Raw genomic sequence first — 22,682 nt, 5'->3', positions numbered from 1 at the left:
GGTCCCCTCTTGTGAGTGTAATTGAGATAGTCCAGGCATGTAGGGGATGGGGGTCAGTCTCTGCTTGACCTGTTTGCTCTGGAGTAGCCTTTCAACTCATCTTCCTTCTGTGATTGCCACACAACCCTACACATGCATGGGGCTCGTCCAGTAACAGCCGCTTGTTGCTGGATAAGGAGCTGTCTACGTGGTGTGGTTCAATGTGATTTCCCAGTTCATTGTAGTTCTCTGCACTTTACCACAAAACTTGTCCTGGGTACTTAGCATGAGTAACTCATCTCTGTGGGCGTTAGAGAGAGAGGAATCCTTCACTAGCACACCATGAAGTGGGAGCAAAACCATCCCACAGGCAAGCTGGAGTAGATTACAACTCCCACCCTAGAGCCTCCATTTTGCAGGGGACCTTGGCGGCAAATCCTGTGACCTTATTCCCATCACTCAAAAGCCACTGAGTGTAGCCTCACTGTGATGAACACATATAGAAATAGCAGGAGGATCTGTGACACTTAAACCCAAATCTGCAGAGCTGCAGGTAGTCTGTTCTCCCACCCCACCAGGCAGCCTTAGCAGAGTTAATGCACCACCCACCATGGGAGACCAATCACTGCTGAAAGTGCTGCCCACAACAGCAATGACTAGTAGCTCCTTCTGTGATCTCTCGTTGGTCCTGACCTACTAAGTCTGGCTGGAGTACTAGGCAATTGTGTGTGTCAGAGGGCTGGGGGGATGCTGGTTCAATTCTTGCCTTTCCACAATGAGGTGAGAGGTGCAGAGGGGTTTCCCACCTCTCTGGACAGGGCCCTATCCAGTGGGCTCTTCTGATGTGGGAATCTCTCCCGTTGAAGCTGTTCCACTTTGCAAAAATAATTAAATTTGCATTGGGCCAGTGACCGAGTGTGTGGCTGTACTGGTCAGAGAGGTAGGACGCTTACCTGAGAGGTGGGAAATGCCTCTTCAAATTTCTTTCCCACATCAGGGGGAGGGAGAGTTGAAAAGGGGTTTCCCCCATCCCAGGTGAGTGCTCCAACCACTGGGCTCAGAGATGTAAGGGAGACTAGCTGTTATGTGTGGAGTCACATATGCACTGCTACTGCTCTTGGCAAAAGCAGCTTAGGTGCATGACTCTGAGAAAGGGGTTCCTTGCTGTGGTCCCCAAAGACAGATGCCTCTCTCTAAGCCAAAGTTAGGTGATGAATTTGGAAGGCAGTGCTGGGGCAGAGCTTAGGACACACCCCTCTCATTGGCATCTGCTCTTGGCTAGTTTTGGCAGCTTCCTCCCTGCCCTTGCCTTGAATGGTGGCTTTTGTGGATCCCATTCTCAGATGCCCGTTTCTTCCCATGCACAGTATAGGAGCTCTGGTGCCTAACCCACACATGGGTCTGTGGATTCCAATGGTTTTCAAGGTGCCTAAAAGCTCAGTGCTGCAATGCCTACATCTTGTTGTGGATCCAGATCCTCTGCTCAGAATCAATGCTATGGAAACCTCACAAGTGGGGACACAGTGGGGAGTTTGGGCCCTTAGAACGAAGCAGTTTACATCCATCTGATACAGGGGCTCCAGCTGATATAGAGAGGCCAGAACAGGCCAGAATGATGCTGTGGTATTGTACGTGCAAGGTCCACATGAAGAATGTTTTATATAGAGCAAAATAGCCTCGTTCACACAGTGTGACCTCACACACTCCAAAAATGCAGGGCCACACCTGGAGGGGCTGAGTATCTGCACTTAAAACAGCGGGACTGCAAGGGCTGGATCCTAAATATACAGGCAGTCCCCGGGTCACATGGATCCGACTTACATCGGATCCCTACTTACAAACGGGGTGAGGCAACCCCACACTAGCTGCTTCCCCCCAGCAGACCAGGGAGACGCGAAGCTAGCCTCTCCCCGCCCGCCCCCCCCCCAGCAGACCAGGGAGACACAGAGCGGCTTTTCTCAGCAGACACCTCAGCTTGAGAATAAAGGACTGAGGGAAGTGAGGTGTGGGAGAATAAAACTAAGCTCTGGAGAAATGTTTGGCTAGAGTTTCCCCTACAATATGTACCAGTTCCGACTTACATACAAATTCAACTTAAGAACAAACCTACAGTCCCTATCTTGTACGTAACCCGGGGACTGTCTGTACACTTTTCCGGTTTTGTCAAGACCAAGACATAGGCAGCAAGGCTTAGTGTGGATATAGGCTCGGGGGCCACGTCCCCACACAAACCAACATTTGGGATAAAGAGGTCAGGAGCTAGAAGTCAGATGCCAGGAACCAGGCTGAGTCAGTAAACTAAGGTCAGGAACCAAGAACTGGTGACACTGGGTGAGCAGTGCAAAGTAGAATGGAGACCCATAATACAGATGACTTCCATTTCTTCCTTCTGGCTTGAATAGGGGAGCAGGCCAATCAAGAGTTCCAGTGTTCCACCAATGGGGACCCAGGACTGGAGCCATTTATCTGAGCTGAGGTTCAAGGTGCTCTGGTCCCAGCTAATACTAGTAAGCCATTGGGTGAAGGATTGGAGAGTGACAACCCTTAGGAACCCTACAGGTCCAGGGTTGTGTGAGACCTGTAGGGCACAATTGGCAAATGCATACTAACTAATACATTAATCAGCCCCTTCTTCTCCTATACCTTGCCTTGCTGCTATGCAGGTGTGTGTATATATAAGGGAGCAGGAATGGGAAGAGGCTCTCTACCCTGTCATCAGCGGCACACAGATTGTTATTTGAATGCTGCCTTCTACACATACTTTTAAGCCGGCAGAGTACAATATCCAACCCTGATTCAAGCAGCAACATTTGTCTGAAATGTACTTTATATATCTCAAACCCAGCCAAGAAATCCATTGTCCAAATAGGATCATCTGGAGGGGGTAGGGGGGTGGGGGGGCCTTCAGTTAGAAATAATTATCTTAGATGTTAGTACTCCCTTGAACTTTACATGATTCCTGGATTCCATCCGTGAATCCACCCAGCCCTCCCCCTCCCTCCTTCCACAGGAGCAGTCAAATAAATATTGCAGGGAGGGCATTGGTAAGTCTCTGTGACAGCCTGGTTAAGAACTATGGAATCTTAAATGCTTTTGTCAGCCCTCAGGCATTTTCTGCTCACTGTTTCTTATTCTCACAAAGGAAGTTGTGCGAAAGGTATTTGGTAACTGAAATACAGTGTGCTGAGGGGAGGGAAAGAACTGTGGCTTTGTTACACAAACGCTTGACAACAAATGGAAAAATATCAGTTTCTGCGGAAAGTCAGGTGTTGCATTTTATCACATACATTATTTAGTCTTACTCATCAGGTCAGTCCATGATGCACTTGGTGAGCAAGGGATAGGGCAGGGGTCAGTACACCAACTCTTAGTTATTTTTATCCTGGGGTTAGTCAAGGAGCCAATTCACCCCCCATCGCAACTTACAGCAGTCCAACGGCTGCTCAAAATTACACCGAGATATAATATCCTATCATTGAGAGGTCACCACAGTGTGGCAGCATGACTGTTTGTGGAGATTGTTCCAGAGAGGAAGAAGGAACAGTGTGATGTCTTTTGATTGTCACCAGCAGGGCTATGACCATCCAGAACCAGCTGTAAGACTGGGGGCTTAGTTGGCAACACTCTGGAGTATGGAATAAGTTCAACCCTCAACAGTTTAGCTTAAAAAGGACACTACACATTAGTGCAGTATTAAAAAGGCCGGGCACTGTTATAAGGAGCTTTTCTCTTTGTTGTGATTCTGCTATAATGTAAAGATCTTGTGACACATTTGAAGAGAATAAGGGTTAACTCCGTCATTCCACCTCTCAGTGAAACAGGCCCATATGGGATATGCTGTGTATAAAAATAAAATTTGAAAATGATAACAGAGAAGGAAAAAAGATTATGCCAAATAATGAACGTTACCAACCCATTACTGTCATGTGACATTTATTTTGGTCCAGTCTGCAGGTAGTCAGGTTTACTGGGTTCCAGTCTTTATACTACAGTGAACGCAAACTGAAACAGCACACAAGTGAAAAACATGAAATACAGCAAGGAAAAGTTCCCATACTTTGTATTAAGTGTAATTTCAGGCAGTGTAACAGTGAAACATGGGTTGAGAGGTCTCTGTTTCCACAAACATGCTATCTTTTAGAGGATGTTACTCTCATGTCATCTAAAGTTTGTGATATAAACAGCAAACCTAATTCTGCAAAAAGCATCCAGCACAACTGATTACCATAACCAGGAGCACATACATTTAAATCAAAAGTCAGTTGAGTTGGAAAAGGTTTAAGTTTTTTCAATAAATTACTTTTTATAATAACTATAAAAGTTATATAGTGCAGAGAGACTTGCTAGAGATAGATACTTTACTGTGCCTGAATTGCTGGGAATACTTCCTGGGATATAAAGCTGACAATCAGACATCTGAGTGTGCCTGAAAAACAACATCTACCGCGAGATGAAAGTATGAATTTAGTAAAGTCATCCGAGGAATAACCATTGTTCTTTTTGTTACTTAGTCTGGTGGTTGGGGTGATATAAAGGAGAAATGATCTACAATTTAAATTCACAAATAATTGAAATGTCAAAAGTAACCTTAAAACACAGAACTATATCTTCTTTGTTAAATATATGGATTGTGTCTCTTTTAGAGAACTGTATTTCTTCAACACACTTTTATGCCCACGGGAAGTTATTAAACATATAAAATTGCCTTATTTATAGAGTATAACTGAGTCCCTAGGATTCATTTGTGAATTTTTCAGTTCAGTGACTGGCTTTCCTATTTAAGATATATTTTAAATCAGCTTTTAATTATAGCAAATGTAAAGAGTAAGGGAGAATTACTAAAGAAAAATAGATCTATGAGGAAGATTAATGATATTATGATTTCAAAATAGCAGAACTACTGAATTGCATTTTCTAGAAAAATAAAGAAAGGGGGTAAAAACAACTAGGAATAGAGACCTGGTAGTTATTATAATTGTTGATAAAAAATAGGTAAGAAGATGCTGGAAACAATGTAATACAGAAAACTGAGCAAGTCTGGATGAGGAGTATTCCGTGGTGGAAAAGGAATTATTGAATGAACTTACTTAACCACAAACAATTATTTTTAAACATTCACAAAGAACTAAGGTGTCTGAAAGATTTAAGAAGGGAGCATGACTGATCTTTTAAAAAAGGAAAGAAGAGAAAGAATGATTCTGTTACATACCCTCTGATAAATCTGATTTCAATCTGTGGTAAATTAGTGGAAATAGTATTAAAAGGGAAAACAATTCTTTCACCTCTTAAGAGAGAGTAGAATCGTGGCCAGTTAGCAGCATGGATTATATAAAGAGGCCAACACCTTGCACATGAAGATAGAATTACAAAATGGTGTCTGAGGAGACTAAAGTAGATGTATTATACAGTTATGCTTATGCACACATCAGGATATACATAGGGATGTAGGGGTTTCTGTAAAATTAGATAGGAGATTATGGTGTATTACAGACACCATGTATAAGGGAAGTCCTCCTCTTTAGGTACTGCACAGATGAGAAGGCATTTAAAATATTGCTTCTAGGGGTTGCCAACTGGAGAGAGCTTAAGAAAAGAATTACAAATATTAAATGAGTTGACTTGCAATTAAATATTTAAAAACTAAATATATGTAACCTGGCCACAAAAAGACTATAAAGGACCAATCGCTCATTTCTTACCCTGGAAACTCTCCACTCTCAGTAAGAGTCATGTCTGAAATACAGGAATGGGATTATGTCCAATAGTGAGATCTTGAAAACAGACGATAGGGCAAATTGTCAAATGGGTGAACTGTCATTGTCTATTGATTTCAATGGACCTATACTAATTTACATCAGCTGAGGGTCTGCCCCACATGTGTATAAAAGGATCAGACAAGAAGGAGGTTGAGGAATTAATTGCCCGAGTCTTAAAGACGCTACAAGTAAGATAGGAGGAAGTGGATGGAATTAGGCAAAGCACAATTTAGGCTGAATATCAAGAAAAATATCCTAACTGTAAGATCAATCACAGGGTGGAACAGTCTGCTAATGGAAGTTCAATCAGCAGTTATTTAAAGGGTAGTAGACTATATGGATTAAATAGGATTTTCTCTTTTTTTTTAATGTATTTTGGAAAAAGACATAATTTATCACTATTGAACTACTGAATATGCATCACATGAATGAAGGTGGGAATATCTTTAATTACTCAAAAGGACAATAAAGTTTACTGAATTTCAGTTGGATCTGGCTACTAATTATTTTAGTCTGGCTAGAAAATCTCACCCAAAAGACTGGAGAGGTTTATTGCACCGCATATATAAGGTGTTTGTATGCTGTCACAAAAGCAGTGGTATCATCTTTCTCCATGTAAGGTATCTTTTACATTTTATATATATTATACATATTATATTTCTGTAAAATCTCTGGAAAGGCTTGTGATTGTCTTTCAATAATATCCATTCATCCAAAAAAAAAAAACCCTTCAATGTTTCATGTAAAACAGAAGTAGTAATGTTTCCAGTATCCATACCAAAGAAAAATCTTAGAGTCCTTCTGTAGAAAGAAGTTATTTAACTAAATTCTCAATAGTTGCAGATCAACACTAGTCATCTTTATTTCAACTTCATGAATTTCCTATGGAATACCCTCAACTGAATTACTTGCTTTAAATAAAACTATTCTCCCATTTGCCAGGAGATGGTGCTGTAGATTTTAAATCGCAGACTCAAACTCTTTACTAGACTACTGTGTTCTTCTTCAGAGTTTCTTTTAAAATGTAAACAGAAGCGAAAGAAAACCTGCAGCATCCCACAACTTTATGAGGGGAAGGTCTGCGGTGTGAGTCAAACCAGACCATTACGGAAGAAGTAATTGCTATTTAGTGAATAAAGGACACAGAATATTTCTTCCCTACATCCAACCATGCCAGAGTGAAGTATTATTAAGTACCGTTGCATTTTAAAAACAATGCCACCACATTACACTAGTGTTTTCTGTTTATAAACTAAAAACGCTAGTGTAATGTGAGGACATTTTTTTCCGTCCCAAATGTAAGGAAATAAATTCCCAGCCTTCCCCGCTGCACAGTTGTTATTAGTGCACAGCTAAAAGAGATTAGGTATTTGTGTTGTAAAGGTTAAGTATCAAGCACACAAAAATGCTCGTTATTTTACTAATCCCAGTTTATTTGGTCTCGACACTACCTCCGTTATCTGTAGTCTGCGCAGAAGATTCTGATCGTCTTCGAGTGGAAAAACTAACATTGTGGGGAGAAATGTCCTTTAGGACAGTGTCTTTTCGGCGGAGCATTTGCAGTGAAACTAACAGCAGTAATTACAAGTAATTAATTACAAGCAGTAATAAATAAGTAGCTGTATCCGTCTACAAATCCCATTCCGCAGCGCAGGGGATACCCAGCAGAAATACACACGCCTTATCAGCTCTTTAAGAAGACCCTTTTGAGCGTCCCCCCCCCCCTCTTTCTCTACAACGGGCGCGGAAACTTTGAATACCCAAGGTGCTTTAACACCACTTTTCAAAGTCTCGGGCGGTGAGCCATGACCCCTGACTTTCAAAAAGGATTCTCAGTCTGAGTGGGGAAGCTTCCTTCTCTGTGGTTTCTTTGATAACCCTCCTGTTGCGCCTTGAAGCTGCTAAATGAACAGCTAGTTGTATCGCTTTAATTGTAAAAGGAGTGGTTTGGCCAGTGTTTGCTTAGCTCCAGCTGGGGGGGAGGAAGGGGAGATCGAGGTAAGTAAAGAGGTAGAGCTGAGTCACAAAATAGGACTTTTCCCCTCTAGTAGCAAAACTTCTAGTCTGTTCTTGTCCTTCTATTAGAATACTTGCTGTCTGAGTTGTTGGGAGTTTTGTAAGCCGCTAAACCATAAGCAAGTCCCATGAAACGCATGACATTCCTTTGGGGGGATTGTAGGGCCCAATTCTAACCGAAGATACTCCCCTGTAAAGTTGGCTTTTAGCTACCAGGCAGGTGCGGACATTTCAGAGGGTGGGATGATGTTGTCAGGAGAGTTTACCCTCTGCGCTCTTGACAACACGCAGGTCTCTACCCCACTTGTCGGGACACAACCCAGAGTTGTGTGCTTTGTCAGGGACCGCACGCTCAGGTACAGCAGTGTCATTTTCAGACAGATGCACACACTCCCAGGAGAAGAATTTGTAGGAGAAGCTGATGCAACCTGGTAGTTTTTTGGAATCATTATTTTACTCCCGACTTGACTGACGGAGTCAATACAACGTTTACTCGATATTGACAAGACGCTCCTACAAGCATCTCGAGAAGGGAACAAACGCTGGAAAAGAAGACAATGCTGTATCCTGGGGGTGGGAAGGGTTACAACTAAATATTTAAACTTGCTCTTCGGCTTTGCTTCCATGTAGGTTCTGTGTCAAATGCAAATGTGGGGCCACCCAGATGAAGTCTTCAGTACGGTCAGAGGGGAGGCAACTTGAAAGAAGCGTTAATATTAGTTTGGTCGGAGAGTTATTCTTCTGGCCCTAGAGAAGTGCTGACTATTTCTCAAGGCTCTGGGGAGTTACTGTATTCCCTCCAGCTGTAATGAAACTGTCTTACTCTTTATAAAATACGCCCCGCTCTCATTAAACTTCTGGGTCTGTCTAGATACAAATGGGCAAGTCTGCCTTTCTTGAGAGTTGTATCGCAAACGGAATCCACAACTTGACGCGCTGCTTGGCGACCTGTTTAGTGGCGGGGCTTTCTCATTCCCCCTTCCCACGCCCGAAATGTAGGACCACGGGCTTTAAAAACTGATCATTGGGTGTAGATCTAGTTAGTTTCATACTCCAGTGCGTCTAAACCTGCGTTCCCTTTTTCAGTAATAACGGGTGTTTCCTGTGGAGTCTCCGAGGCCATTAACACTTAGAGCGTTTCTTGTGTTAGGGCTGGTTCATTAAAGGGCGCCGCAGCTTCATGTTTGGGGTGAGCTGCCTGGCAGAGACGCTGTGCTGCCAGCCAGGCAAACTTCAGCCTGCCGGAGTTCATAGACATACACTCGCCGAACGCACGCTCCCTACCTGAAATGAAGGGGGCATAATTCTTTCCCCACTCTCGCAAATTGCAGCACCGCCCCGCAGTCTAGGAAAGTTCCCCCGCAGTTTATGCTGCCTGGGCATAATGGCGAAGTAGTTTGATTTGTTAGGGTCTTTCGTCTCCTTCCCTTCTGCGCCTCTGCTCCCGGCTGCTTGCTACCGAAATAATGAGGGAGCTGGAGGGCTAGTCAGTGACATAGGGCTGTGTCACAATTAAACCAGGTAACGAGACACTGGGCAGATGTGTTTTCATTGCCCCGTAAGATAAATGCAGTGTTAAATGCCTGACAACTTCCCAGAAGCAATCAGCACAAGTTTACGAGTGCATAAACCTCAAAGACCATTCCTCGGGTATTTTTTTATAAGCCCCGCATTTAAAGCTTCTATAAATTCTTCTGCCTGCTTCCAAACCAAAGTTACTGGTGACTATTAAACAGCCATTTTCTGCAGGGAGCCTGGAGGAGTGTGGGCCAGGGATGGCTCGCAGCAAATGCCACTGGAAGAAGATGGGGGCTTGGGAGGGGTAGTAAATATAAGCTGAAGCTTGATAGAGCGTTTGAACGCTTAAATATGGGAGATGAGGGGTGAATGAACCGAAAGGTGGTGGATACATATCAGAAACAGAGCTACAGTAGGCAGAGGAAGGAAAGGAAACAAAGGAAGATGATAGATAGGTAGATAGGTAGATAGATACTGTGTTTAATCAGGCGAGCACTGGCAGCCCGAATGATGGCAGAAAATGGTCCAGACAGTTATGGCCCACTCGGAAATTACAAACCTAGGTGTATTCAACATCACTGCGCATAACGTGGCCTTACACCAGGTGCACCTGCCCATTGTGGCGTGTTGCACCTGTCCAGAGCGTGACAGAGCATGAATCACTCCGATAACCCTCCCCTTGTTGTGTGACCAGGACTCTGCTGCTGCTGAAATGGCTTTAAACGCTGTAGCAACACCAGAGCCCTTCAATCTTTCCGCTTCCAAACTGCTTGCAGAGCAGGTGAAATCACCATCCGCAAAGTTTCAAGCCAAAGGGAAAGGCAGGATTAATGAAGCCATCTATCATCCGGAGAGATTTCGCAAGAAACCTCTCTCCGAAGAAATAAACTGGGAGCAGTAAAATGTTCTCCTTAAACCATCAAATTACAAGAATAGTATTCGTCATCCTTAAGTGATCAAATGAGTTTTACAAGTTGATATTAAACAGATAATACCCGTTTGTGATTATAAAGCTCTTTGTTTATGAGCCCAGTGAAAATGAAGTTGCTAATAGGAAAACAATAAACCTGAAATGCTTTTGAATTTATGGAGAGACAAGGTGGGTGAGATAATGTCTTTTATTGGACCAACTTCCTCTGGGGGAAAGAGACAAGCTTTGTAGCTCTTCCTCAGGTCAGGGAAATCAAAGATCTGTTTGGATTAATACTGCTAGAGGTTAAGAGAAGTGGCTATAAGAAAGAAATTGTGGATCTGAATATGTATCTTGGGTTTCAACCAGGCACAAGCTAAATGTTACACTGAGGAGAGGGGACTGAGTGGAGTGTGGGGCTGGGTTTATTTATTCTTTTTAAATATAAAGACACCAGGTGACTGAAGGCTGTACTGGAGCCACGTCCTTGCTAGATGAAATCTCAGTCAATCACTTTGAAAATCTGCAGCTTGGCTTTTTATTCTTTACAGGTGAAAATTCAGACGTCTCTGTTGTTGTAGCCTGGTCCTTTCTTTCCTGAAACAAGGCGCCCAACTGTTCTGCTATTACCATTCCAAACCAGGTTCTGTGGCGAACCTCATTTGTGAATCTATTACAGAGATTAATAGATTATTTCTCCTTTTTCAACTAATTCTCAGTGGGCAAATTTAACCATATGGTAAGGAGAGAATTAGAATTTCATCACATTAGAGCAAAATGTAATGAAAAGAGTCCAACACCTGGGGCCAACTCGGAACGACACAATTAAAAGGTTTTTAATGAAACCAGAGAAACCAAAAATTTCATAGCCTTCAGTGATTCTGCCACATCCGAATGATTCGCTGGCGGTGTTGGGAAATATTGTTTTTACTGATGTCGTAAGAATGAAAACCTTGCCACTAAATGCCATGTGCTTTCAATACGATTACAATAAAACCACAAAGGGCTGCTTGCTTCTATTATTAGAGGATCAGCAGGACACGGTTTAGACAAGTCCTTGTGTTTACACTTTCGTGTGAGACCCTGACTGTAAGAAAAGTGGCCCTTTAGGGGATGAGTTTTAGCGGAAGCCCAGGAAAGATAAATGCATGACGGCTCATATTAATGAATTACATAATCTCAAGTTGATCAGATACATGCAGAGGCACAAACTACCACACATTTAGTGAGTGACCCAGGATCGTCCTTTCCAAGTGCCTGTATGACAAGAAAAAAATCGAAAAGTTGATTATGAATTACTGTTATTTCCCGGCCACCGCCCCCCCCCCCCCCCCGCAAATAGTTTATTTTAAAGCTGGTGCTTTTATTTGTTATTGAACCGTGGTTACTCTGAAGTAGCAAATCTGGCGGGGGGGAGGGGGAAAGTTGATGGGGGGGGCCAAAAGCAGCACCTTGCAGTTTGTTCTCGAGTTGTTTTGAAAGAGATAGTCTTGTCTGGAGCCCAGGTGAGCTTTGCTGGCGAGGGAGCGAGGAGCAGCCTGGCTTGCGTTATCCCTCGCGATCCCCTTCCCCTGGGCCAGAGAAGTAAGTTCACGAGAAGAGGGGTGGAGTGTGTCCTCGCCTCCCCGTGGCGAAGTTCGCGGAAGTCTGCTTGGCACCGCTGGGCGGGCAGGGGGCCCTTGCGCAGTGTCATGCGCTGAGGGAGGGAGGCCGAGCCCACGTCCGGCTGGGAGCGGGGCTTTTAGCGTGCTCATTGAGGAGTGAAAGTCGCCACACATGTCAGGCTAGAGGCAGTTGTCGGGCTCCTCACAGGACCCCGCGCCTTGCAAACATATGCGCTGAGCTGCGCCTACAGATGGCGGGGAGAAGAATGGAGCAGGCGCCTTTTATAAAGCTCTTGCTGCTGCCTGTCTTCAGAGCCGGGCAATGAAACGCGCCCGACTCAGGGCCAGCGCGCGCCGGGGCTTGTTTGTTGCCGCTTTAATCCGATTAATTAAAACGTTCACCTGATTGGGTGGCAAGCTCTGTCCCAACAGGCGAGCCTGCCTCATAATAACCTCCTCGGCGCGCTAATGAGGTAAAAGCCTCCCCCGGCTGCTGGGGCCGGGAAGCGCTGGCAGGGGAAGCCGAGCCAGGCGGCGGACGAGGGGGCTGCTCGCGGCTCGCCATGCCCGAGCGCAGCCCCCGCTGAGAGCCGGCTGGCGGGCAGGAGCGGCGGCGGCGGCGGCGGCTGCAGCGGCGCGCGCGGGGCAGCGCCGAGGGGCAGGAGGCGGCGGCGGAGGAGGAGCCGGGCGGCATGGAGCGGGCGCTGAGCCTGGCCGCCGAGGACGGCTTGTTCCACAAGAGCCTGGGCGCCTCGGCCAAGAGGATGGAGGCCGCTTTCCGCGCGCCCCCGGGGCTCGACCTGACCCACCCGCGCGAGCGCCAGCCCTCGCCGCTCGGCTGCTTCGAGCCGGGCGAGGCGGAGGGGCTACTGCAGCCCGGGGCGGCGCTGGGCGCGGGCGAGCCCCTCTCGCTGCCGGCCGGCTCGGTGTGCGGCAAGTACGGCGAGAGCACGAGCCGCAGCTCGGTGGCGGAGAGCAGCGGCGGCGAGCAGAGCCCCGACGACGACAGCGACGGGCGCTGCGAGCTGGTGCTGCGCGGGGGGGACCCGCGCGCCGCCTCGCCCGGCCTGGGGGGCGGCCTGAAGGCGGCCGAGGGCGGCGGGGCCGGCGGCGGCCCGGGCCTGGGCGGCGGCAAGAAGTCGAAGGAGCAGAAGGCGCTGCGGCTCAACATCAACGCGCGGGAGCGGCGGCGGATGCACGACCTGAACGACGCGCTGGACGAGCTGCGGGCGGTGATCCCCTACGCGCACAGCCCCTCGGTGCGCAAGCTCTCCAAGATCGCCACGCTGCTGCTGGCCAAGAACTACATCCTCATGCAGGCGCAGGCCCTGGAGGAGATGCGGCGCCTGGTGGCTTATCTCAACCAGGGCCAGGCCATCTCCGCCGCCTCCCTGCCCAGCTCGGCGGCGGCGGCCGCGGCCGCGGCGGCTGCCTTGCACCCCGCGCTGGGCGCCTACGAGCAGGCGGCCGGCTACCCCTTCAGCGCCGGCCTGCCCCCGGCCGGCTCCTGCCCGGAGAAGTGCGCCCTCTTCAACAGCGTCTCCTCCAGCCTCTGCAAACAGTGCACGGAGAAGCCTTAAAGTCCGCGCTCCCACCCGGCCAGGGGCCCTCGGGGTCAAGACTTGGGCGAAACCCGCCTCCTCGCGTGCTTCTTGAGCGGCTGGGGGGTTTCTTTAGGGGGAATGGGCCGGGGGTGGGCTGGGGGGCTTTCCTCGTGGAAGTGGTGACTTGATCGCAACCAAGACCTCAGCGAAGTAAAAAATCGCAATTTGTGTGTATGAACGCGCGCGTGTGTGTGTGGACACAGAGGCTGCGAAGTAGCAGCTGGGGGAGAAAAGGGAAGCCCCCCTGCCCAGCTGATGTGTTTAGTTCCCGCGTAAGGGGGAAAACCAGATCTCGGCTGTGGGGCGGGGGCTCAGGGGCTGGCGGCCCGGCAGCCTCTTCCGAAGGGGCGTTTGCAACCAATGTTTCGCTGCTGAGCCAGGCGACAACCCAACTTGAATGGCAGAACTTCTTATTTAAACGAAACCAAGAGACTGGACCATTGCGATGAAAGACTCACTTGTATTTTTTATTGTCTCTGAACTTTGATTCTGTGAAAATGCGCGAAGTTTTGGCGAGAGTGATTCAGAAAGGAAAAAGCACCCTACTCCGTGTGGCTGAAAGTATTGCATTTTTAAAACAAATATTTATGTGCACCTTGTTTCTTTCCACGTTGCAATGCTGTGTAAACGGGACATGATATTTATTTGTTATTCTTTCAAGGACCCTTCCACGCCAACAATATTTATCATGTGTTAAGGTCACGGGTCTGATGTGCAGTTTTTTTTTTAAAAAGATGCTTCTAAGATTGTTTTTTTTTTTATGGATTTAACTTAAACTGTGTGCCAAGTGTTCAAAAGGGTTTCTTTGCCAACCTCGTATACATGGAACTATTGCTGTATCGAAGCTGCATAGGTTTATGAAAGGTCAACTGGATTTTAAGTTGCATCATCCCTGTATTTAAATTGAGCTTTAATAAATTGCTTCAGTCCAAAAATTACAGGAGATGTGTATTCTTAATTCTGAATTAACTGACTTTTTAAGGGGGGAGGGAATTATTTGCATTGTAAAGGGTGATCGCTTTTTACTTTTACGAGACATCAGAGCAATAGCCCTATTAGGCGAGGGGGAAATATGAGAAGCTCACGTTTTCTCAGAGGTGTAATTTAATTTCTCTCCTTGTGGGTGTAAATTTAATCGATGGATGACTACTTAAATTGAAATACTCTAGTCTGATTTACAGAAAGTCTGAACTTAGATTTTTTTTTTAAAGGAAAATAAGAGAAGAGCGAAAAGTGGCTCTATTTACCCAAAGTGAGCTTTCAGACTGAGGTTTGCATGGTTGGTTGGCTGGCTGTCTCTCTGCTACTTGCAAATCAAGATTTTTTTTTCTCTTCCCCCCCCCCCCCCCTTCAGAAACAAGCCCTGCTATTTTCCACTACTCCAGATAATACAAATTCGGACTGTCAGGTTGGATGGCAAAATAGGAGCCATGATGGGTCTGTTGGCAGGTCATGGATGTGTAAAGAATGATACGTTAAATAGGTCAATCAGCTTCTGCCAGCAATATACGAACGTTTGTATGTGCATTTGTGTCGGAAAGAGTCTTTATTAAACTATTTTCAACAATGTATTTATTATGCTGTGCTTTGTACCCTGCTGGGTGCCTGCCTCAAACGACAGTAGAGTGGTGCGGGGCCCGTGGCATGCCAGCTCTTGACACAGCTGTTTTGTGAATCACCTGTTCGATGAGTTGACTCATCGCAGGAACGAGACCTGACAGCAGGAGTGAGACCCCAGCAGAGCAGGAGTGAGACCCCAGCAGGGCCCCTAAGTTTGCTTGTAGGATAACTGACGGCGAGTTCCATGTCCCTCGCCTCCGCATGGTACCTCAGGCTGGATCAGAGGGGAGCTGTGAGGGATTTTGCTGTGTTCACACATGGATGGCAGTCCGAACAGGAGTAACAGCCCACAATTACTTGCACGGGGGAGGGGGAGCAAAGTTGGCTATAGACGTTTTTGGCCCCTGTCAGCAGACAGCATGCTGGTCTGGATAGAGCTTTGGTCTGGCCGTTTGGTCCTTGCTGCACTTCCTCGAGCTCCCGGACAGGCTCGCTTGTAAATACAAACCAACCCAAGTGCGGAACTTGCGCGGCGCTGGGGTGTGAGCGTTTCACAAGTGCGCAGGCTGGGCGGAGGTCTCCAGGGAGGGCGGCGCTGGGCCTGTGGAGCCCATAACTCCGGCGAGGTTTCCGTGGGGGTGGTTTCTATGTGCCCACCGCATACAGTTTGCTCTAGTGCCTGGCTGGAGGTGGGCTGAGCCCTACATGGAACCCAGCGCGGTAGAAAGGGATAAATATTTTCCGCTCCACTTCCCAGCAAAGGGATTAATCAGACCCGGTAACTTTTCAGGAACCATAACTGTAAAGTGCCACGGAGCCGTGGGAAGGCAGCCCAAGCAGGGTGGGCGGCTCGGCCCCCAGGCGCCGGGCGAGCCGTCTCTCAGCATTTCCCAGACAAAGGCCGGGTGCGCCTAATTATGATTATTAAAACAATTTCCATGACGATGTCTAATATTATGTTAATTTGAAAACAACTGTGTATGAAAACTGTCGCCTATAATACCTAAATTCATTTAATGAAACACATCGTTAAGGCAATTAAACCTCCTGGATGTGATTAAGGAACATAATTACGACACTGTTCTGCGCCATAATTGGGTGTCTTTAATCAAGGGGTAAAGTGATCAGTACCACAGCCATTAGTTTGTATTGTTCTGTCTCTGCTGTCCATCATTCTGATTAGGAATTAACCACAGCCACCCGCCTCACTGTGTGTGTGTGTGTGTTTGCATATTAACAGGGCAAGACGCATTTGCTTCAAGACTTACTGCTTCATATTTCTCATTGCAAAGGCGCCTTCCTTGACCTACTCCCGGCGTATGGCGGCTGGCTTTCAAGCTTGCTAGAACTAGCACTGCGGAACACTTTCTGGGATGGCAAAGGAGATATCCCTGCTGTTTTACTAACTCCGAAATGCCCTGCGGATCTTTGCCAGGGAAAGCTGGGAGGTGGTTTATCAATCAGAGCACTCGGGGTGGGACCAAACTTTTTTCAATCAGTCTGGCTTGTTCCTCTGCTTCCATTCAAACCCAGCCCCTCCTAGGCTGGGAAACAGCTGAACTCCTCCCTCCCCTCCCCCCCTTAAACAGCCTGCGCTGCAGGGATCTTGGCTCCTGTCTTTAACTGAGTCGGAGCTCCAGCCCTGGGACACTTGAGATGATGAAGTGCCTGAGGAGAGCCCAGAGGTTTGCTAGCAAGTAGCGGCTTCCCACCCCCCCCAAAAGGAGGGACTCTTGCCAGGCGCTCACTGAAGTGGTCTGAAATGGGCCGTGCAAGCGCCGGGGCTAGGGCGCTCTAAGCATGCTCGGAGCCTCGCAGGCCGCTAGCGCTCCCTAACTGCGCGCAAGTAGGTGCTGTCCACCAACGCTGGGCTTTGCAGCTGTTCCCATTGCGGCCCTCCTGCGGAGGCACCGACACGGCGGAGGTGGGGATCACGTCCCCGGAGCGACTCTGCCCGGGCAGAGCTTTTCTTCCATCCCCACGGCCCGCCCGGCCTTGCCCCAAGCCAGCCCTCGCTTCGGCTGCGCAGACAGGCATCTCCTCCCGGCGCCAGTGACATGGACGGTCCCAGCGCGCTGACTTAGGGTCGAGCTAATCGCGCGCTACATTGAACGCCCGGTGTAAGCGCGCCTGGCCCGCTCGGGGCGCATTCCCGCGGCAGACGCTATGGCAACCAATCACCGCCAGGCAAGGGGCGAACACGCCTTCTGGACTTTGACAAATAAGGAGGAGCGGTGCCGGCCGGGCTGGAGGGAGGAGGTGGCCCCCTGGAGGGGTGAGCGGGCGGGGGAAGGGATAATGAAGAGCGGGCAAGCGAGTTTCCTTATTAAAGCCTTTTAATGAAAATGTGATTTAAGGACGGGGGGAGGGGGGGGCGGCGCTGCTTCTCCACGTAATTAAATCGCGCAATAGACCCGCCAGCCGCATAAATAAGTGCGCGTGTTGATTAAAAAGCAGCCGTCAAGGCGCAGGAGCCACGTGGCGGGAAAGTTTGCCGCGAGGAGCGCGGGGTTTGTTTGGAAAGTGGCATGTCGAGGAACTACAGGGGCCGCTATTGCGCGTCCTGCCGCCTGGCTCCTGGGGCGCTTTCGTGTCGCCCGCTGCCCTCAGGGCCGAGTAACCGCGGGCTTGTCAGCAGAGCGAGTCGCTGCCGGCGGGGTAGTGACAGGCAGCAAGGCCCGGCCCTGGGGGCGGCTGCATGGAGGGGCTGTCGCTCCCCCTTTCACAGCACGGTCGCCCGCTGCACAGAAACACTCGCTAACTGAGCAGCTGGCCGCGGGGAAGCGAAGCTGCTTCGCTTTTCACGCTGGAGCTTCGCTCCCGTAGCGGCACCGCTCTACAGCCCGCCCCGGCTCGCAGCCCTCTTGCTCGGGTCCTGGGACGGGAGCTCCCGGGCTCATTCTCCTCCTCCTCTCTAGCGGGCCGCTGGAAATGCCCCGCTGGGCCTCCCTCTCCGCCTCTAGCGGTGGAGGGGGGAGGGGGTTTCCAGCTCCTGCCTGCTGGCGTTTGGTTTGCTAGTGCAGACAAGCGGGAAGGTTGTTTCACGGTACTTCCCCCTTCACGCCCATCCGGGCCGGGCCAGGCAAGACAGAGGCAGAAGCTGGAGGGAGAATATTTACCCCCCCCCCCCGGGTATTTCCTTCCTCTGGATCTTCGCTTGGCCCGATCCTGCCGACCTCCTTCCCACAGACCCCAGGGTGCTCGAGTCTAGCAAAGTTCCTGGGGATTTCTGTACGGGCTCGCCCCTCGTCTAGGAAACACCGCTTCTCGGCCAGTCTGGTGTAGCCAGGGTTAAGCGGCTCAGGTCTCAGGGCTGCGCTTGGGTCGCTCGCTTGGCTTAGTAGCGGAGTCAAAGCTGCTGCGGAAAAAACCCACTGCGATACGTTTGTTAAATGAGCAAAAGCCCGTAGGGCTACTACAGCCCAGCCCCTTGGCTCCACAGAATAATCAGCTCCGTTTCCACGTGCTCATGGAAGTGCTTTCTCCTGGCTTCGCTCTGGTTTGCCCGGGCTGCCCGCACGCAGACTTCTCGAGTTCAACGTTTCCAAAGCCCGGACTCGCCCTTGTCTTTTCAACCTGACTGGAAGGTCATAAACTGTGAAACAAATTTCTGGTCTGTTTTAAGCATTTTTTATTGCTGGATTTTTAAATTCATATATGCACCCATAAGAACGGCGATCTGTGAAACGTTGAAAGCTATAGCAAGATGATGCATTTTAGATACAATCACCATCTCCTTATGTAATGATCACAGGTTAAAATAGAACAGAAATACATTACAAATAGCGGCAAAACTGAAACATGACACTCAAACTGCTAGACAATCATAAATTAACCTCTTCAGCGCCCTTTAGAACGGTAGCAGTGGTTATGAAAGCAGCTATTATTTGGTGTAAGAAGTTTCAGAAGAAAGTTCACCGCTATTTTTTAAAACAAATCTTCATATTTTGCAAACGTTTCCTAATCTCCAATTAGCGTGTTTTATGGTTATCTGCTTTTCTTTTATATCAATATACACATTGAGGTCCAGGAATTCAGACACAACGCGCTGGCAGACTGGCTAATTAAGATACCTCATTCATTTTATCCCACTCAGTTACTGAAGAAGGCGGTGTTTTTAGGACTGTCTGGTCTCTCTCTCTCATTCGGAAGTCAGATGACTAAAAAGTCATTGGAGATGTGTAATATTTTAATTCCAGGAAGTAGTAAATCATAACTCACAAACGGAAATAAGTGAGTGCAAATTACTGCTCCTCTTACTGCATTTAAATCTATTCAGATAACAAGTGTAATGCTTAATTTGGGCATTGAAAAATCTTAATTAAAATTAGTGGTGTTCATGGGCATGTAGCCCTGCTCTTAGAGTACAGTTTTAAAGTATGTTGCTGCATTAAAAGTAAAAAAGTGTTCCCTTGCAAAATCGAGACATCGGGAGGCAATCAGTGCTTCTGCCTTTCATAGAATTCCTCTTCCTAGGATAATCTTCTAATCTATTGCTCAATCAATGCTCAACCACTTTTCATGTACAAGTCTTTAATATCTTGACACTTAAATGAGGTACAGTTACACATTTCTCCTTTTGAGGCTCTAGTTACATTGTTGTAAATATTTCATTTTTAGAAAGTCACCAACAAATATTTACATACCGAAAAGTGAATTAGATGGTTTTGAGAAAGTACAAAGCAACAGAATAGAACTGGAAAGACTTTCTTTACAGAATGATATTAACAACTAAACTATTTGAGAAAAGATGCATTAAGTGAGACTAACTGATCAAAAATAAATTATCACTGATTTACACTATATACACTTACTGTGTCTCTTGACTTGTACTTTCTCAACTCTGCTGTACTCTCAATCATTACTGTTTATGTAAGAAAATTACGTGTATTGTGAACAATGTAGGTTAACTAATAAAAATTACAGCAAACCATTATTAAAACTTCTATTAAATTTTCACAGGAATAGTTTATTAATATGGGTGAATCATAAATTTGTTTGAACTTTTTATTTTGTTGTACAGTAATGTTTGGAAGCAAGAGTATTTCTATTACTATAAATAATCATAAAGTCGAGGTTACACTAAAACATGCTGTATAGCAAGAGCAATTTAATACGCAGAACTGTTTTAGGATTAGCTGATAAAGATCACATTGCATTCAACATTTAATTCAGTTCTTGCAAATGAAAAATACATACTTGAGTGGAGAATTCTTCTATAGATGCAATAAAAGTTTCTTGCTACTTGTTAATTGTACTGTATATGTAAATATATATTTTTCTTTAAAGAATCCAACTTTTTTAGAAGTGATACTTTTACTGGTAATTCTACTATTTTCTTAAATTGGCACTAGAGTCCTTATAAACACAAATTGTAGATAAGCAGAATAAAAGTGCTGGCAGAAAAATACTTCAGTTTTACTCATTTTCTTCTTAACCTTAAGCTTCTCTATTGTCGCAGTGAAAAATAACTTTATTCATATGAATTGAGCATATATCGAGTGTAAAACTGGTATGCTGAGTAATTTTAAAATATCATAAATTGAAATAACTTTAAGTATATTGTGTCAAGGCCAATAGTAGATAAAATACAGTACGATCAGCAATTAGTCTTTCCACTCACAGCTGGCTTCTGGAATGGTGAGGATACTTCACTTCACTCAGAAATATTCATTTAGCAAAGTCCCAACCAATATTGCCTTTTTTCTTTACAAAGCTAGGTAAATGTTTTGAAAACATTAGGTTATGCAGACTTACTTGTTAAATACAGCAAAGCTATGGAACTTTGCTTTTCCCTAAATTTCACTTAGAAAAAGAAAGAAAGAAACCTTACTAGCATACCTAACTGATAAAAATATTTATGCATTAAGAATCAAAAGACAATGCCCTAGTCAATGTTTGACTTTCATATAAGAGAGCTATTAGAAGAATTCCAATAATTAAAATGACTCTTTAAAAAGCTAAGATTCCTAGTATGAGGGCATGTGTTGCAAAATGTACATCAACTATCACATTTCATTTTTTAAAGTTTTTATTCATGACCTGTTAAGGTTGGAACATTTTACATTGTTTTCCTTAATTTGTCATGCATCTTGGTCTACTCTGAGGTATATAGAAGTCAAAGACTGGGGACCACATTAGAAATGGCTTTAACAGTGGATTGTACCCTCTTGCACTACCTTGGAAGTTTGCTCTAAGCATTACAGAAATATCTTCTTCCTTTACTGTCATTTCAGGGATGGTTCAAACCTGGCAAGATTAACTGGACTGAGTATTTTAACAAATGCACTGTCATCATAATCTAACATTGACTCACCTTTTTCCCTTTAAAAATCAATATTTTTAAAATGAAAGTAAGAGCTGTGATCTTGCATAAAGAATATTATGTTCAGGTGTGTGTGTGGGGGCGAGGGGATGGACAAGGAAAGTCATTCAATATGCAAACATACTTTCAATTTTATTGCATCTTTAAAATACAAAACTCACATAAAGGTCAGATTAGTAAAGTACATGATGTTTCACTTTTCTTCTCAGAAATTCACAGATGTACTTTATACAATCTAAGTGCCTTAATGATAGACATTAACTATTATAGGAGATCCTAATCTATCTCCAACATGCCCATTTATGGCATTAAAACAATTTACAAACTTTTAAAAATCAACATTTTCAACAATACTAAAATAAAACATAATTTCTGTCCCTACCAATGAAATAAAAAGATCAGTAATTACTAGCAAAAAAGAAATTCTGAGAGTAGTGTAATACAATAGCACATTTCTTATGTTATCATTTTTAGTACATCAGAGCACATTGCTAGCGACATGGCAATGTAGCCAAATCTAATATGCAAATAGTTACACATAATTCATATACTCATACATGGAAGCACTCTAGTCCTTTCAAACAGGACAGTGTATTTGCTTATAAGGTTGCTCAGTACTGAACAAAAAAAAGAACAGACTAACAATACATACAAATAAGGCTCACATGTTAGTGTTTACAGTGATTCTCAAGGAGGTCACTTAACATATAATTTTTTTTTAACTTCTGAAGTCAGACTGAGTCTTCCAGCAGATCCTACAAGTGGCTGTGCTGGAACTCAACTTTCATTTTATCTTTAAAAAGGTCAAGTGCTAGCCCATGGGACAGTCGGTTTTGACAGTTGGCACAACCATGGGCAGGTATTTCCTGCAAGGGGCTGGTACTGATTAGCAGTTTCACTTTTTAAAAGGATCAGGCTCTGCACCTTTCTAACATAAAAGGGAGAAAAACTGAGATTCCAGTGGCTTGAGTGGCACAAGAATAGCTCCCAACCTCCTGCTGGACATATGTAAAGAAGAGGCCAATCCAGTCCTACTAGATCTTTGGGGGACATGTTCATGATATTGCAAGGCCTTTCAGGAAAGTAATAAGTAGGGTGGAAAAGAGAGCAGAAATCATGACTTCTAAAAAGAAGGGTTAATGGTAGTTTCACACTGTACACAATTAAATATCTGGTCATTTATGTACAGCCTATGCATCTATGGTCACAGTCAGTATGAAACCATTCACTGGGGGCTGGACTCCTGAGGTCTATTCCAGCCCTGGGATTCCATAGTTCTATGTCCAGTCAGTCTTCCTAACAAAGCATGATCCGAAGGAACAGCTGAATGAAATGCCCCCTCTCCTCAACTCTCTCAGGGTATGTCTACACTACCCCGCTAGTTCGAACTAGCGGGGTAATGTATGCATA

The 22,682-nt window shown here is 45.9% G+C and overlaps 2 protein-coding genes and 1 long non-coding RNA gene across 11 annotated transcripts in view; 1 reads left to right on the top strand and 2 right to left on the bottom strand.

Annotated features, from left to right (window-relative positions):
• The window catches only part of LOC142827053 (uncharacterized), a 78,714-nt gene extending 69,258 nt beyond the window's left edge, over positions 1–9,456 (bottom strand). The window contains exon 1 of one of the 2 annotated variants that reach the window (XR_012901426.2): positions 9,036–9,456. This is a non-coding gene — a long non-coding RNA (uncharacterized LOC142827053). The remainder of the gene's footprint in view (positions 1–9,035) is intronic. The other variant, XR_012901425.1, reaches the window with a different exon arrangement.
• A 2,484-nt stretch (positions 9,457–11,940) lies between these two features.
• On the top strand, positions 11,941–14,556 carry BHLHE22 (basic helix-loop-helix family member e22). The gene has a single exon (XM_075920618.2). It carries the CDS (start codon positions 12,476–12,478, stop codon positions 13,361–13,363), a length of 888 nt encoding a protein of 295 aa, XP_075776733.1. The 5' UTR covers positions 11,941–12,475; the 3' UTR covers positions 13,364–14,556.
• Positions 14,557–21,378: 6,822 nt separating this feature from the next.
• CYP7B1 (cytochrome P450 family 7 subfamily B member 1) overlaps positions 21,379–22,682 on the bottom strand; it is a 172,890-nt gene continuing 171,586 nt past the window's right edge. For all 8 annotated transcript variants that reach the window (XM_025180018.3, XM_025180016.3, XM_089776244.1 and 5 more), the window contains one exon: positions 21,379–22,642. The gene's annotated coding sequence lies outside the window, so the exon portion shown is untranslated. The remainder of the gene's footprint in view (positions 22,643–22,682) is intronic.

The sequence above is a fragment of the Pelodiscus sinensis genome, chromosome 2 (assembly GCF_052426305.1).
Source record: "Pelodiscus sinensis isolate ZL-2025 chromosome 2, ASM5242630v1, whole genome shotgun sequence".
Taxonomy (NCBI): domain Eukaryota; kingdom Metazoa; phylum Chordata; order Testudines; family Trionychidae; genus Pelodiscus; species Pelodiscus sinensis.
The sequence above is the reverse complement of the archived record's forward strand: the minus strand, read 5'-3'. Positions and strand labels throughout refer to the sequence as shown.